Here is a 17,154-nt window from a genome sequence, read left to right on the forward strand (position 1 = left end):
TCCCTTGAAGTGTGTGTGTGTATGTGTGTGTGTGTGTGTGTGTGTGAGAGAGAGAGAGAGAGAGAGAGAGAGAGAGAGAGAGAGAGAGAGAGAGAGAACCCAGCCCTGACTGTTCTGGAACTTGCTTTGTAGACCAGGCTAGCCTCAAACTCACAGAAATCCACCTACCTCTGTGCTGGGATTAAAGGCATGCACCACCACCACCTCCCAGACAAATTTGAATTTTTAAAAAACCAGAACATTTGGGTTGGTGAGGTGGCTCCGTAGAAAACATATTTGCTGTGAAAGTGTGGTGATCTGGGTTTGATTCCTAGAAACTACATAACTGTGTAAAGAGGGAATAAATTTCACAAAGCTGGTCTCTAACACCCACACTCACCCACATCATGCACACACACACACACATGTGCACACACAATATTTTTAAAAAAATAATCAGAACATTTGACAATATTAGACTCTGTGCTCAGAGTAAGCTTTGCAAGTGGCCTGTGTAGCTTGGAGTTAGTAACTCTTCCCTAGGACTTCACGATGCTTGTGGGGTTGGGAGCTAGCTAGTGGTTAAGAACACTTGTTCTTGCAGAGAATCAAGCTTTCATTCCCAGAACACACATGGTGCCTCTCAGTGGTCTGTAACTCCAGTCCCAGAGGATCTGATGCACCTTTCCAACCTCCTCAGGCACCAGGCACACACACCATACATATATGCAGGGAAAGCATGCACATAAAAAATCAGAGAGAGAAAGAGAGCATGAGAGTGAGGGCAGGGATCATGCTTGAGGAATTGTGGGATCTGTCTTGAGTTTACTGCCAATATAAGACAAGAAATTTACACTGGGGTTTGTCTCAGGCTACCACAGTCCAGGAGTTTGAATCCTCTAGGTGAAAGAAATGTACTTAATACCATTTCCAAACCAGAGACAGCTACAAACTCACACATACCAAGGGGCCCTGGAATAGATGACACACTACACTCAGCCTGAGACAAGCAGAGAAGAGAATGAAAGGCAGGGGAACTCACTTGGAGAGATTACCATGTTGCCTCTCTGAGTGACCAAGTCCAAAACAATAATGTGTCCCAGCTCCTAATGTGTCCCACCAACTTCTGCCTGCCATTGCATGTCTGAACATACTTGGTTAAAGAATGTGTATTGAATACTTGTACGAAAATTATTAACCCTTTTTAAGAACGGGAGGAATTCTTTCCACAGGTATCTTTAAGACACAGCAGGTCTGGGAAATAGTTACCACAGTTGTGTAGTACAGCCATCCCCAAAACAGACAGAAGGCTCCAGGAGAAAATGAGACATGTTAAAAAAAAAAAAAGTGATGATAAACACCTATAATTTCAGCACTTGCCGGGCAGTGGTGGTGCACACCTTTAATCCCAGCACTTGGAAGGCAGAGGCAGGCAGAGTTCAAGGCCAGCCTGGTCTACAGAGTGAGTTCTAGGATAGCCAGGGCCACACAGAGAAACCTTGTCTGGAAAAACGGAAAAGAAAAGATGAGGGAAATGGACTTAAAGGATTTAAGAACCAAAATTTAAGGGTTGGAGAGATGGCTCAGCAGTTAAGAGCACTGACTGCTCTTCCAGAGGTCCTGAGTTCAATTCCCAGCAACTACATGGTGGCTCACAACCATCTGTAATGGGATCTGATGCATTCTTCTAGTGTGTCTGAAGACAGCTACAATGTACTCATAAATAAACATTTTAAAAAACAGAGAGAAAACATAATTTATTCAGAGGCTGCTGTAGGGTAATCTCTCATATCCCCAAAGTTTGGTTATTTTTAAAGATAAGCAAAAGAAATTTCTACTTCAATGAAAAATTTTATTTATTAAATATTTATTTAATATTTACTAAAAATTTTATTTATTAAAAGATTTATTTATTTAATGTATATAAGTGCTCTATCTGGGCATGCGTGTGTACATGCAGATATAGATTAAAGATAGTGGTGAGCCAGGATGTGCTCGCTGGGAATCGAACTCAGGACCTCTGGAAGGACAAAATTTAAATTTAAGATTCCATAGAAGGCTGGGTGGTGGTGGCCACAGAAGTTGTGTTGCCTGCACTAGCTCTCCAGCTATTTGTTTGGGGTTGTACTGACGTGTCACAGGAGCCATCATGGATGACGGCACTTAGCAGAGGTTCACTTCGGGGAACCATTGGACAAACACCAACTCCAGTACCTGGAGGCTGCTCTGAACTGACTGAGAACAGGACACACTGCTCAGCAAATAAACCTCGAGCGCTCTCAAAGTCTTAAGGAGTAATGAGAATTAGAAAGAAGGATCATAAAGCAAGAAGAAAATAACTTACTAAGCTAACGAAGCAGAGTCAGAGACCAGGACAATACAGTCACGTGTTTAGAAGGGCGGGGCCGCAAGGACTATGGCAGCAGAGAGCTCTGCACCTTGCAGCATACCTACCCGGGAGCTCCCAGACCCAGTCCGCCACGCCCACGCTCCGCAGCAGGCGCCCAGGGTTGGCTGCAACCCGGAGGCCCCGCCCCCTCCCCGGCAGACCCCGCCCACCCACTATCGCGCACTCTCTTTGGGCAGCCCTGACCTAGCAGCCGACCCTCCCCGGTGTCCCCGCATTTCCAATCCGGCTGCCACCGCAACTTCCGGTCCCCTCCCCCTTTTTTTTCTTGAGTTCACCAGTTACGTAGAGATGGTGCATATTACAAGGAAGCTGCTGTCTCACAGTTGGCTTTCAAAACCCGTGAGAAAGCTGATACCGTTTGTGGGCCGTTTCGATGCCTGGGTACTCAAAATAATTAAAGAGGAGCCTTCAGGAAGCCTGATCGGAAATCCATACAGGTTCAGCACTCCACAGAGTCTCCAGAACCTACGTGCCTGTCCCACACACACTTGCTCATTTACAGTGTGAACTGCTTTTATAAAGGGAAGTAGAGCATGGAGAATTCAGTGATGTCGTCTTTACCTAGCATATAGGGAAACCCTGGATTCAAGCCCAGGGTTAATTTTAAAAAATTAAATCAGTACAAGGGGAGATCGCTCAGTCACTGAAGTGTTTGCTTGTCAAGTACAAATTCGATCCCACAAGCCATGGTAAAAGTTTCCTCCGTTTTGCGCGCCTGTAAGCCAAACACTGGAGAGGCCCATACAGGAGGGTCCCTGGGCCTTGCTGGCCAATCATTCGAGCTCCTCCGTCAGTGAGTGACCCAGTCTGAAAAATTAAGATGGAAAGTGGTTAAGGAAAACACCAGAAGTCGACACTCGTACATATAGTGTTCACTGCAATTTTTTTTTTTAAAAAAAGGAAGGTCTGGTGTAATGACACATGATTACTTGTAATCAGAATTTCTGGGACTGAGGTAGAAGGATCTTAAGTTTGAGACCAGTTTCACCTACAAAAAGGCATGAACTGTTATGGGATAGCTATAAGAAAAGACTGCTTGGGCACAGATTTAAGCCAATAGAAAGTCTTTATTGAAGGAGACAATTTTAGCTTGGCAGGAGACTTCACTGAGTGGTCAGGATCCCAGTGTAGTCCCAAGTCTTCTTCAGGATGAGTTTTTAAACACAAACCCATACCCTAGCATTCCTCAGTTACCAAGAGGAAAACTACGGAAATCAAAAATCAAGATCAGTACATTTAGAGACTTTCTCAGAGCTACGGACTTTAGTGGATCAGGTCTTTGTTTTTATTGTGGCAAGTGATGCTGTGTACACTTTGACTTTTATGGCCTGAATAGTGCTTCTATCATGGAGTTAGTTGTGCTAATGTCTGGGGGCCTGTTACAAAACCATGTCCAACTGGCCCACTCACTTTGAGTGTATGTGACATAAATCTTAGAGATCATTCATTATTGAAAAAATAAGGGGACAAAAGAAAGAAAGAAAAGGGACACAGTAAGGTTGCCCACTGGAAGGGCTGGAGAGATGGTTAAGAGCCCCGACTGCTCTCTCTGAGGTCCTGAGTTCAATTCCCAGCAACCACATGGTGGCTCACAATCATCTGTATAGATAAAGGCACTTGACATGAAGCTTAATGGCCTGGAACCTACATGGTGGAAGGAGAGAACCATTTCATGAAGGAGGTTGACCTCTGATCCCAATCAATACACATAGGGTGGCAAGAACAATTCCTTGTGGTGAGTAAGCAAGACTAACTGCACCTGCACAATACCACAGTCCCAGACTCCTGCCTAGGCCTAGCTCCTAGATTGGCCAGCGTGGGCACCGGTAGTCACAGCCTCAGCCTGGGCTGTTTAACACAGGTTGTACCAAACTTTTTGCTATCCTTTAGTCTTTCCTTGATCTGGTCAAGCACCAAGAGGACTGATCCCTTTAAACAGCAACATTAAACACTTCTGATTGTTGACAATATGAAAGTAATAAAATTGAGGATCAGAAATCTCCAAACCGCCGGGCGGTGGTGGCGCATGCCTTTAATCCCAACACTTGGGAGGCAGAGGCAGGCGGATTTCTGAGTTCGAGGCCAGCCTGGTCTATAGAGTGAGTTCCAGGACAGCCAGGGCTACTCAGAGAAACCCTGTCTCGAAAAACCAAAAAAAAGAAAAAAGAAAGAAAAAAAAAAAAGAAATCTCCAAACCTCATACTCCAGCACCCAGAACACTGCCTACCCAATGCTAAGGATAGCCGACAGTACAGGCATAAAGGGACAACATTCAGACTAAGCTCAAAAGTTACTCAGGCTTCAGGCTTGCCCTTTAGGGTTGGTAAGTCAGTGCATTTTTAAGAAACCAAGACACTGTCATCATCCTGAAATACTCTTTGCTACTGTCACCTCATGCCATGTGATACCTAGAATGTTCCCCCGTATTGGCTTGACTTTCAAGCTCAGTCATAATTAAGTCAGACACTGAAGCAGATGGAAAAGGAGGCACATGGGCATACTGATCCACTCAGCAGGGAGCCAGGCACACAGTGTGAGGTCCCTTTCAGCTGGAATCCTCAGCTGTTCACGTTTGAAGTCTGTTGTCCACCCTCTCTCCAGTCTGTGGCTCCATTCTCTACATGTCAGGATATCTATTTTTGAAATGAAATGAGTGTGTGTGTCTGTGTGTTTGTTTATTCTTTCCTTGGATGGAAAGCATATGGACACTTCTTTACTGGTGTTTTGTTTTGTTTGTTTGTTTGTTGGACACTAGGCCTTGCTCTGTACCCCAGGCTGACCTCAAATTCACTATTATATACTCAGGGTTGGCCTTAGCTTTCTAGGGAGACTAGTTAAAGGGACTCATCTCTCTCTGGAGCATTAGACTGATGTTAAGCACTGCTAAAAGTCACTAATAGTGCTTGGTGTCATGGTCCACATCTTTAATCCCAGCACTCAGGAGGCAGGGGCAGGCAGATCTCCACGAATTAAGGCCAGGCTGGTCTATATAGTGAATTCCAGGACAGTCACAATCATATGATGAAACCCTGTCTCAAAGAAATTAATAATTGCCATTAGTGATAATAGTAAGTTCTTCAAGGTCTTATCATTTATTGAACACCTACCAATGCTCCTGTAATGTTCATTTTCCTATAATTAAGCAAATACATTGGTGAGATGATTTGACTCCTTACATGACAGCTGTTGAACTCCACTCCCTTGCTGTTCTCAGCAAGAGGACAACAAATTAAACGGCCACCCAGACTATCCTTATGACAGCACTAGAGGACCAAAACCTTCCCTAGATATGACCACTGGAGGTTGTATCTGGGTCCTGAAGGCACAGGCTGAACCGGGCCATCTTAAAGTCTGCATGAGAGGTTTTCTCATCACAACCCTGAGTGTTTGGAACAATCAATCACAGCCACCAAGTCTTGTGTTTTCAATCAAACACAACTTTGAATCCTAGCACAAATTGTGGCTTGGGCCAGTTACAGCCTGGCCTCTTAGCACTAGTCACAGCCATTCTTGTTAGGCCACAAAAGAAGGACTTCTCCTCTGGCCTGGCTGGAAATGGTTTGGAGGTCATCACATACCTCTAATTTTAGTTCTGAGAAGACTGTGAATCTGAGGCTGGTTTTAACTACATAGTAATTGTGAGTTTCACAATTGACTGGGCTACAGAGAACTAATTCAATACATACATACATACTAGTCAGTGGTAGTGTTGCTCTGGCTCCTCTTCCCAGATGACTCTAGCATGTATCAAGAAGACAAGAAACTAACCAGTCCAGTTGTGGTGGTGCACACTGGTAGGACTTGCTGAAGGAGACAGAGACAAGTTCAAGGCCAACTTGAGTTACACATTGGGCTCAAAGGATGGCTTAGCATTTCAGGGCACTGGCACTTTGAGAGGTCCTGAGTTCAATACCCAGAAACCACATGGTGGCTCACAACCATCTGTAATGGGATCTTCTGGCATGCAGGTGTACAGATAGAATACTCGTATACATAAAGTAAACAAATCTTTAAAAAGAAAGAAACTAAGCAGAACCTACAATTAATCTGACCTATTTTTTTTTTCTCAAAATTATCCAGGTCAACAAAAATAATTAGTAGAGACTCAGGAGAAGACTCAGACCATCTGATGTGTGCCGTAGCAACATGAAGACCTGAGTTCCATCTTCCAGCACCAACATTAAAAGTCTGATGTGTCATCCGTAACGAGATCTGACGCCCTCTTCTGGTGCGTCTGAAGACAGCTACAGTGAATTACGCTGGAGCAAGCAGGGCTGGCAAAGGTCCTGAGTTCAATTGCCATCTATACAGCTACAGTGTACTCATACACATAAATAAATAATAAATAAATAAATCTAAAAAAATAAAAATAAAAAAGGATTACTTTGAAAAAAATTAAACTCAGGAGACAGACATAAGTGGATCCCTGGAGCCAACCACTCTAGCCCTGCTATCCAGCTCCAGGTTCAGTGAGAGATCTGGCCCTCAAAAAACAACAAGACCCAACCGAGGCAGAATGCTCTGCTCTGCACGATGGCATGTGTCTTTAATTGAAGCACCGAGGAGACAGAGGCAGATAGATCGCTGAGGAAGCAGTCACAGCTATACAGTGAGATGCTATCTTGGGGGGGGAGGGGGAGAGGGAAAGAGAGAGGAAGGAGAAAGGAAGAGGAGGAGAAGGAGAAGGAGGAAGAAGAGGGAGAGGAGGAGGAGGAGGAGGATAGTGTTAAGCATATGGTGTGTGCCTTTAACCCCAGCACTTGGCAGAGGGCAAGGGGATATCCCTTTGTGGGTTCAAGGCCAGCCTGGTCTACACAGTGACCAGCCAGAGCTTCATAGTAAGACCCTGTCTCAGAGGGGGAAAAAAAAAACAAGAGTAATCAAAGAAGTCAATGGACATGGATTTTCAGCCTGCACACAAGTATGAATGAATACACATGTACCTGTATACATATGTGCTTGGCAGGAACACATATATACATACACATAACAAACACAAAATGAACTTGTAGGAAACAGTCCCAGAGCCGGGCAGTGGGCCGGGCGGTGGTGGCACACGCCTTTAATCCCAGCCCTTGGGAGGCAGAGGCAGGCGGATTTCTGATTTCGAGGCCAGCCTGGTCTACAGAGTGAGTTCCAGGACAGCCAGGGCTACACAGAGAAACCCTGTCTCGAAAGAAAGGAAGGAAGGAAGGAAGGAAGGAAGGAAGGAAGGAAGAAAGAAAGACAGACAGGAAGGAAGGAAGAAGGAAGGAGAGAAAGAGTCACAAGAATAGTGTCCTTAGGGAACATTGTCCTATGACTCTTTAATAACTGAACACAGTGGACGGTGTACCCACTGCGCCGTCCCACGTTCCCTGACTGCCTGCCAGTTTGCCATGCCCTAAGCAATCCTCTTTGAGGAAAGGGTTTTCTGACCCAGCAGTTCCTTGCTCCCTCCCCTATGGACCTTGGTTCTGCTGGACCACCAGTCAAAGGCCCTCTGCTGGGTACACGATGGTTTCTGCTTCCTCAGGATGGGCGGCTGCCTCCACTAGAGTTCAAGAAGCAGGATAGGCCCAAGTCTAGGTCTAGTGTGTAGGCTAGTGTGTAAAAGTGAACATGTGCGAGCTCAGACCACGCAGAGAAACAGGAGTTAGGGAGCCTGTTTGCACAAGCTCCAGCTTTCCTCCCTACTCTCAGAACCTTTGCTGTGTACCTCCAAACCACCGACCGCAACCACAGACACGAAGGACTGCCTACTGTGCCCAGCCGCGGGTAGAGAAATCTCTCCACCGCACCTCCTGAGAAGGCCACGCCCATCACATAACGTCCCGCCCCTAGCATACGGTCCACCTCTTTTGGGGTAGGGCTTCTAGAAAGGAGTCCAAGTGGCAGGATTGTGGGAGGAGTCGGTAGCAGGAAGCTGAGTTGCTCTGCAATTGAAAAACTGAAAGCCTCTTGAGGGCGGTACCTAAGTCATGCTGTCGCAAAGCCTTTTCCTGCGTCCTGCTTGCCAGGCGCTGAGCTCTGTGCCGAGGACGTAGAGCGCAGTAAGAAAACTGGTGCCTATTGGGTGGTCCAATGAGATCCACCCCACACAGTTAAAAATAAGCTGGATGCTGACCGGAGCAGGGAAACTTGGGAGCAGCCAGAGCAAGGCTGGGCATAGTCACGAGAGACTGAGACATCAGGGCTCTGGAGACTACCAGCGCCGAGTTTCCTTGGCCCCGCGAGTGATGGAGCGCACTCTAGGGCGCGGTGGACACTCCAGATAGCACCACTGATTTCCGGAAGGAATCCTCTGTATTTGGGAGCATGTACTAAGAAAGCCCATCAATGCAAAGGGGGGAAGGGTTTGACTTTGAAGTGGGCTCCAAAGAGTTTGTGGAGGTAACTTCTCCTGAGAGGCGGGGCGAGGCTGTGGGCGGTGTTATCAGGACAAAGCCACTAGCAGGATTCTGGTGGGGGAAACTTTAGAAAGCTATATGGACTCTCTTGTTTAGCACATTTTCTTTTTTTCCGATGTGTGTTGGGAATTTTACCTTTTTTTCTCACTACATTTATTTATTTATAGGTTGGGTGGGGGTACGTGTCAGAGGACAATTTGTGGGAGTCACTGGCCCAGGTTGTTTTTGTTGTTGTTGTTTTGAGGCAGGATTTCATATACCCAGTCTGGCCTCAGACATCCTATTAGCTGAGGGAGGCCGGCCTCCATTTCCCAAATGCAGAGATTACAGGTGTGCACAATCATGCCCAGTTTATGATGTGTATGCTTCCTGCTTGCCAGGTAAGCCTTCTGCCAACTGAGATGCATCGCTTTGGTTTGGGGTTTTTGAGACAAGTTCACTCTGTAGACCAAGCCCATCTGGAATTTAGGGCACTCTTCCAGCCTCAGCCACCCAATCGACAGAATTGCAGGTATAAGCCATCACATCTGGCTTCTGTTCCCCATTCTTTTCTTTTTTGAGGCAAGGTCTCACTAAGTAACTATAACCTGTAACTCAATATGTAGACCAGGCTGGTCTTGAACTAATAAGAGATCCACCTGCCTCTGCCTTCTGAGTGCTGGGATTAAAGGTGTTTGCCACTCTGACTGGCCTGTTTTATTTTCTTACAACTTCCGGTCTCATCTGTTCCTTGGAATGCAACCCCCACACCCAAACACACCCGGGGTAGAGCCTCATTCCTCAGTTCAGCTCTATGTCCTTAGAGCCTGCTGGTTGTTACACATGTAGATAAGTATTTGTTGTATGAATGAAAAGGCAAGCAAAGAGACCTACACACAGCAAGCACTTAAAACAGAAGTTCTTGCACCCAAAAGGGCACCAGTCTGTCCCAATGCAGATGAGGAAGCTCTGGTTTAGAGTAATTTAACTCTCACATGGGCTTGGCAAAGTTCGAATCTGGAGTCATCTTCACTTTTGCCTTTTTTTTTTTTTTTGTGGCTCCTCCCTCTTCCTCACCCCACCCAAACTGGGAGGTGAAGGGTTAATTCCTGGAAGCTCCTTTATCCCCCTTACCTGAAAGGGATGGGTCAGGCAGGGAACTTCCTGTTCCATTTCCCCGGAGTCCTTCCACAGATTAGCCTACGCTGCCTCTTACCCTGGATCCTTCCAAGGATCCTCAAACATCTTGGCCTCAGGAGTCGGTACCCGGAGTGGTGAGTTGGAGGACTAGGGTGTAGGCTTACCACATTGTGGATGGCGAAGGGTGTTGGGGAACTACCGGTAGGCTGATGGCTAGAAAAGTCTTGGTTATAATGAGCGGGTAACTCTGTGCAAGGCCACACAGCATGGTGCATTTGTGGCCTTGGGGACATGAGGGAGGGTCCCAGAAGTGAGGATGCCATGTGTTCCCAGCTCCAGAAGGGGAGCCTGGTCTGAAAACAAAAACAAAAACAAAAAAACAAAAAAACTCAAGTCAACAAAGTTGAGCAAGGTAGATCTCTAGCAGGGAGAAGGGGTCATTTCTTGCACAGGACTACTCTGGCCTCTGAGCTCCCTAGTGTGCGTGGATTTTATAGCAGTACCTTCATACAAATTTAGAGGGGCCAGATTTCACTGAAGAGCTTTCTCGCCCCACACCCAGCCAACCCCCTACAGAGGTGCATATTAACAGGCCTTTGTCCTGGAGACCTGGGGGAGGGACAGACTTTCTAAGGCCAACTTGCCTGAATTCCATCTCCTGGAAACCCATTGGCAAGGCCTCACCTAGAAATTCCAGCTGCATTGTGTAAGGCAGACCTTCGACCTGAATCCAGGATTCCCTCTTTCTTATCTATGCTGTCATATTCCAGGCTGATAACTGGCAAAATTTCACAGGACAGGATGAAAATAGTGGGTTCGGAGCTCCATTTCCACTTTAGCAAGCAGTGTTACAGCACCAGGTGTAGCTGTGAGTAAATCACTCTTGGTCTCTCTGAACCTGTTAGATTAAAAGGTTGATCTAGCAACTGAGTCCGGGCTGGATGAAGTGAGCATCAGCCGGCTGACTGGGTTGATAAACCTTGGTACACTAGGTCTACTACAGAGCGTCTACTGCAGAGCATCTACTACAGAGCGGCCAGACAGAGGGGCTTCATTCTCTAGTTGTGTTTATTTCCTTGAGGTTTCTTTATTTTATAGAGAGAGGGCTTGTCTGGATGTTCGTCTGAACACTAGGTGAAGGAGTGGGAGTCACCATGTGGGTGCAGGGACTTGAAGACCTCTGAAGTCTCATGAGCTCCAGAAAAGCAGCCCATGCTCCGAACCTGGAGCGCCTCCATATTTTTCATATGCTTCTCCAAACAGTGAAACACAATGTCGATTCTGGTATGTGTGAGCCCGAGATTAGGGCTCGATGTGCTGGATGGGCAAATGCCCTGGTCCTAAGATATGGCTCCAACCCCTCTTTGTGTTTTTATTTTGAGAAAGGATCTCACTAAATTGCCCAGGCCAGCTTTGTACTTCACTTAAGATGCAGTCCAGGCAGGCCTGAGACTTTCAAACTGCCTCACTCGCAGGAGGCTGGCTTGATAACCCTTTTTCCTTTTTGTTTCTAATGTGTTTGTTGTTTCTGAGACAGAGTCATGTAGCGAAAACTATCCTTGAGTCCCCAATGGAGCTGAGCATGACCTTGAACTGGATTGATCTTTCTGTCTCTGTCCCCTAAGTTCTAGGATTTAGAGGGCATGTGTGTGCTGTTGGATCTATCTATGGCTTAGAACATGTTTGGTAGGCTAGCACTCTACCAAGAGAGCTACATCTCAAGCCCCATCCCCCTGGTTTTTGGGTGTTTATTACAGACTGTTTTTTGCCCTGAACCATACTTTGATTCTTAGGACTTAAAGGTGGTTGTTATTATTGTTGTTGTTATTATTATTGATTATTATTATTGATTATTATTATTATTGCTATTCCATTGCACGTGTTCAAGTCATTAAAGTAAGTCACTTCAAATACCAAGCAAAAACTTAATGAATTCGAAACAATGCCCCTTGCTTAATCCAGGAGAAGAGATTACAATGAGCAGTGATTGGGGTATAGTAGCCAGTGGGTGATGTGCTTCAGGGTCCCTGAACTGGAAGAGGTCATTACAGTAGGAAAGGCACCAATGGAATGAAAGAGCCCGCTCTGGACAGACTGTGCATGGGGGTGGGGGTGGGGGGAAGAGATCAGGAAGGAGAAAACCTGACCCGGGCAATAGTTAGGCCTGGGTCATCATTTTGCACCACATCCCTCTTCTTTCCCAAGGCCAGCTTAAAATCTGGATTTCCTTTGTTCTGTAACACTTCCACCCAGTACATCTCTCCTACGAAGGAAATTTAGAGAACTCTCTCTCTCCATCCTGGACACTATCTATCCAAAATTCAAGGCAGAGACACTTTGCCTAGCCCAGATAGCGTTGATAACGTGTTATAATCAATAATGACGAGAACAGTATCCACAAGCCCCAATGTCTGCCCACAGTGCAGCAGCACTCCCTGTGTGCTGCTGTTCTGGGCCTCAGTTACTGGGGTGGAAAGTTCTGCCTAAGCCTCTGGTCCCATCCCCCTATCGGAACTCCCATTGTTAGTGAGAAGGCAGGGGAGAGAGGAGATCGAGGTTGGCTTGGGAGAGACAGCCAAAGTGCCACCTTGTTCTAAGAAACTTAAACAGTTGGCATGTGGCACTGTAGAGTATTTGCCTAACATTCCTGAGACTCTGAGTTTTGTGTTCCAAGCCCAGCCTGGACAGAGGAGCTTCTGAGCCGTTCTGAAAGATTTAATTGGTCTGGACTGAACTGATTTGAGTCAACCCCTCAGAAAGAAGGAGTAGCCCTCTGAGCTAGAGGAAAAGGTGGGGGGAGGGGCTTGTGCCTGTAGACCTAGTGCCTCCTGGTGGACAGTTAAACACTTTCCATTGCTAGCTGGAGGGGTGGCAGAGTTGTTGCCACATTTGGAGGTGAGCAACCGCTGGAGGCAAAGCTGGGTGGAGGGACTCTAGCTACTCCCTAGCCCATAGCTCTGTTGTAGTGTACTCAAACTAATTTTTCAAATGTAAAAGGGAGAAGGTGGATTATAAATCTGCTTTAGAACAGTGTCCACCTTGAGGCTTGATTGGTTGATTGATTGATTGATTGATTGATTGTGAAGAACCCAGATCCCTCCCTGATGTCCTATGGGAAGATAAAATTTGCTAGATCGTTTCTCCAAGCCACCAACCTGAAAAGATTGAATTAAAAAACAAATCTTTTTTCAAAGATTTCTTTATTTTTATTTTGTACGGGCAACTGTTTTGCCCACATGCATGTATTTGCACTGTGTGCTTGCCTGGGATCCCATGGAACTGGAGTTACAGATACATGTAAGCCACCATATGGGTACTGAGACAGGACCCAGGTCCTTTACCAGAGTGGCAAGTGTTCTTAAGCACTGAGATGTCTCTCCAGCTCCTTAGTCGCTTCCACAGAGCCCCTAGTGGCTGCATTAATAGGAGGGAAGGGCAGGTGAAAAGTCACACCACATGTCTATGGGTGTACAACCGGACAATCATCCAGAACGGTCCCGCTTCTGTCTGTGAGACTGTGTGGTGCATATGGCTCTGTATGTGCACACCTATAGGAGTGCATTGAGGGTGCCCCACTCTAACTGTTGGCCTCAGTTCTTTGGGTTAGATATCTTCCTGGACCTGGATCGTCTTTTCCAGGTACACTGGCAGCCAGCAATCCCCACCAATCCTCCTGTCTCTGCCTCCAACATTGGTAGGGTTCAGATATGTATGGGAGCATGTCTTGCTTGTTCTGTGGATACTGAGATCTGAGCTCTGAGCCGTCTGCTTCCGTGGCAAGCACTCTCCGTCACCACTTATCCACGTTCCCACCTTCACCAATTCCACCCCTGCCCCTAGCCCAGATTAGCCTAAAACTTGTTATGTAGCTGCTGAGGGTGACTTCGAACTTCTGGTCTTCTTGCCTCCTGTTCCTGATTATAGACCTGCCTCACTATGCCCAGTTTATGCAGTGCTGGCTGGAGACTGAACGAGCACTCTACCAACTGAATCACACCCTCTGCCCTCCTCTGGTTTTTCTGCCCTTGCATGATTACTCTGTCTTCACCTTCTACTGCCATGAGTGATCACCCTTGACAGTAGGAAAGGACTCCCCAGAAAACTACATTCAATTTTTTTTAGATTTATTTATTTTATGTATATGAGAACACAGTTGCTATCTTCAGATGGTTGTGAGCTACCTGTAGTTACTGGGAATTGAACTCAGGACCTCTGGAAGACCAGTCAGTGCTTTTTCTTTTTTTAATGAGCACACTGCAGCTGTCTTCAGACACACCAGAAGAGGGCATCGGATCCCATTACAGATGGTTGTGAGCCACCATGTGGTTTCTGGGAATTGAACTCAGGATATCTGGAAGAACAGTCAGTGCTCTTAACCACTGGGCCATCTCTCCAGCCCTGCCACATTCAATTTTTAATTGTATTTACTTTTTAGATTAAATTCTTACTGTGTGGAGGTGTTTTGCCTGCATACATGCCTGTGTAGTACGTGTGCACAGTGCCCTTGGGGCCAGAAGAGGTGGCAGACCTCCTTGGAACTGGAAATCTGAAAGTGAATTGTCACGGATGACTGAGTTGAACCCAAGTCCTTTGGAAGAGCAGTCAGTGCTCTTAACCCCTGGGCCATCTCTCCAGCCCCATATTTTTTTGAGACAGGGTCTGTCTATTTAGTCTTGGCTGTCCTGGAACTCTATGTAGACCATGGGGAGCCACTATGCCTGACCCACGTTAATAATTGTTAATGGGGAACTCACGGAGGGGTTAGTTTCCCCGCTATTTACCGGGCTTTGTGTGCCTTTTCTTATGCAGATACAGCTGGCCTCCAACTCCCCGACCTCCAGTCTCCCGCACCCTGAGTGCTTGGAAAACAGGCACCTGGTTCCTGTCAGATCTTAACCAGGATCTTTAGCTCCACAGGCTTAGGAGGAGCTGAAGAAAGGGATTTAAGAGCGGCTCAGGTGTAGGAGTTGTGAAAGGTGATGGCGGAACCAGTCCCAGATGCCCTGGGACAAGAACATGTGGGAGCAGTGAAGTTGGAGGAGGATGAGGTTGGTGAGGAGGATCCCAGGCGGGCAGAGTCCAGGCTTAGGCCCGAGGTGGCCCACCAGCTTTTCAGATGCTTCCAGTATCAGGAAGATATGGGGCCACGGGCATCCCTGGGTCGGCTCCGGGAACTCTGCAACCACTGGCTGCGACCTGCTCTCCACACTAAGAAGCAGATCCTGGAGTTGCTGGTACTGGAGCAGTTCCTGAGCGTCCTGCCCCCGCATGTGCTGAGCCGACTGCATGGCCAACCGCTCCGGGATGGAGAGGAGGTGGTTCAACTACTGGAGGGAGTGCCCAGAGACACCAGCCACACGGGGCCACTGGTGAGACGGGGTCGGGGGTGGGGGAGCTGGTCCAGAGCTGTAGGGGCTGGGGTGAGCAGACAGAAACCGATAACCTCAAGAAGAAACCTGCAAATTCCAATGACCTCCATCTGTGACTAGAACCCTAGAGTTCGTGCAGCTCATCACCACAAAGGCAGTGAGCAGAGCATGGAGTTGCTTTATACAGAGAGCCAGTGTTTAGAAAAGGCAGCAGATTAACATTTTAATTAGAACCAGAAAACTGCCTTTTATCTCCTGGCAGCAGGAAGGGGCAGTCAAGACATCAATCTTTCGGACTGCCATCCCTGCGGTCACATTTCAGGGTGTTTTTTGTTGTTGTTTTTGTTTTGTTTGTATTTTGGTTTTTGTTTTGATTTGGTTTTTTTTGTTTTGTTTTGTTTTTGTTTTTGTTTTGGAGACAGGGTCTTTCTATGTAGTCCTGGCTGTCCAGTATCTCTGTCTGTGTAATCCATTCTGGCTTTGAACACACAAAGACCCACTTGCCTCTGCCTTGGAAGTGCTGGGGCTAAAGTCCTTTACCACCATATGCAGCCTCTGGTCCTATTTCTAGTGCTTGTCATATCTGGGTCTCTCTTGTCAGCCCTACGCTTTTTCCTGTTCTGTTGATGTCTGTGATGGGCACTTCTTAAACACTGTGCCTCACTACTGCTGTCATCAGCCTTGTGCTCCAGAGCCATTGAGGCCAGCACAGGGATTAACCTGGATCAAACAGTTAACAGTGTGCATGCATGCTAAGCTATTAGTAGCATTTATATGTAGGTTCCTTTCAACAGTATGAAGTACGTATGTGTTCTTGTAATGTAGACGATAAAAATGCTCCTTCTGTTCTCCTGTCCCTTGTCACACCTACCAACTCCTGCTTACCCTCTAACTCTGTAATGCTCCCTGTCTCTGTCCTATCCTGGTAGGCTCAGTAGACTATGGCATATGTCCTGTCTGCCTCCTAAGACAGATGTTCTCAACAGGATTTTAGCTTCAGCGCTGGCAAAAATGCCCCTGCAGACATCATCTCAGAGGAACAAAATACACCTTCCCGGGTCCCCAGCCACAGCCCCCAGACGGAGTTACCCTCAGAAGAGATTCCAGCCCTGCATCCATTGAATGAGTTACCTCCATCTCAGCCAGCGCCCACAAGGCCTGCTGAGACTGAGGACTGGAGCCTTGCCCCAAGTTCAAATTGGCCAATGAGCCCAGAGCCCCAGGAGATGCTCCAGGACCAACAAAAAAGCAGTGAGGAGCTGGTGTCCTGGGAGACTGGATGTGTGGGTGGGGGCTGGAAGCCAGGGAGGAGTGTATGGCTGGAGAGTGCTGGGGTAGCTTCATGGTTTAGGGGGCTTGGGGGGCGGCCATGTCTTTAAAGCCCTGCATAGCTGGCAATACTGCCTTCTAACATCATTGTGGTCTCCCAACACTGTCAGACCCCTCCCAGGGCCCCTCATGGCTTGAGGAGAATTCCAGAGACCAAGAGCTGGTGGCTGTGTTGGTAAGTTGAGCTGATCCCTATCTCAGCCTCCAGAATGTTCTCTAGCATCTGGCTCTTAGCAGTCCATGTTTCCTTCTGTTTAATCCCAGTGCCTTCTGTTTCACTCAGGCCCTGGAACCCATGCTTCACTCACAGTGGGTCTTGGTTCTCATTGCAGGAGTCTCTCACCTTCGAGGATACCTCAGAGAAGAGAGCTTGGCCCACAAACCCTCTTGGTAAGCTGTCCCTCAGTCATGGCCACTGAAGGCTCTGCGCTCACACTTCGGGATACCATCTGGCATTCTAACCTTCTGCTGCGTGGACACTGACACAGTCTTCTGTTTCATTCATTTATTTGTTTAGTGACACCCATAACCAAATCTAGGAATCTCCCTTTCACCCTTT

At 47.1% G+C, this 17,154-nt stretch overlaps 1 protein-coding gene across 4 annotated transcripts in view; it reads left to right on the forward strand.

Moving 5' to 3' along the window:
- Positions 1-9,897: 9,897 nt before the first annotated feature.
- Zscan10 (zinc finger and SCAN domain containing 10) overlaps positions 9,898-17,154 on the forward strand; it is a 9,937-nt gene continuing 2,680 nt past the window's right edge. For 2 of the 4 annotated variants that reach the window (XM_031352004.1, XM_031352006.1), the window contains exons 1-5: positions 9,898-10,031; positions 14,807-15,266; positions 16,253-16,517; positions 16,706-16,770; positions 16,928-16,985. In XM_031352004.1, the coding sequence (XP_031207864.1) occupies positions 14,877-15,266; positions 16,253-16,517; positions 16,706-16,770; positions 16,928-16,985 (778 nt within the window). In that variant the 5' untranslated portion in view covers positions 9,898-10,031; positions 14,807-14,876. The remainder of the gene's footprint in view (positions 10,032-14,806; positions 15,267-16,252; positions 16,518-16,705; positions 16,771-16,927; positions 16,986-17,154) is intronic. The other 2 variants (XM_031352007.1, XM_031352008.1) reach the window with 2 other exon arrangements.

This window comes from Mastomys coucha, unplaced genomic scaffold (assembly GCF_008632895.1).
Source record: "Mastomys coucha isolate ucsf_1 unplaced genomic scaffold, UCSF_Mcou_1 pScaffold5, whole genome shotgun sequence".
Taxonomy (NCBI): Eukaryota; Metazoa; Chordata; class Mammalia; order Rodentia; family Muridae; genus Mastomys; species Mastomys coucha.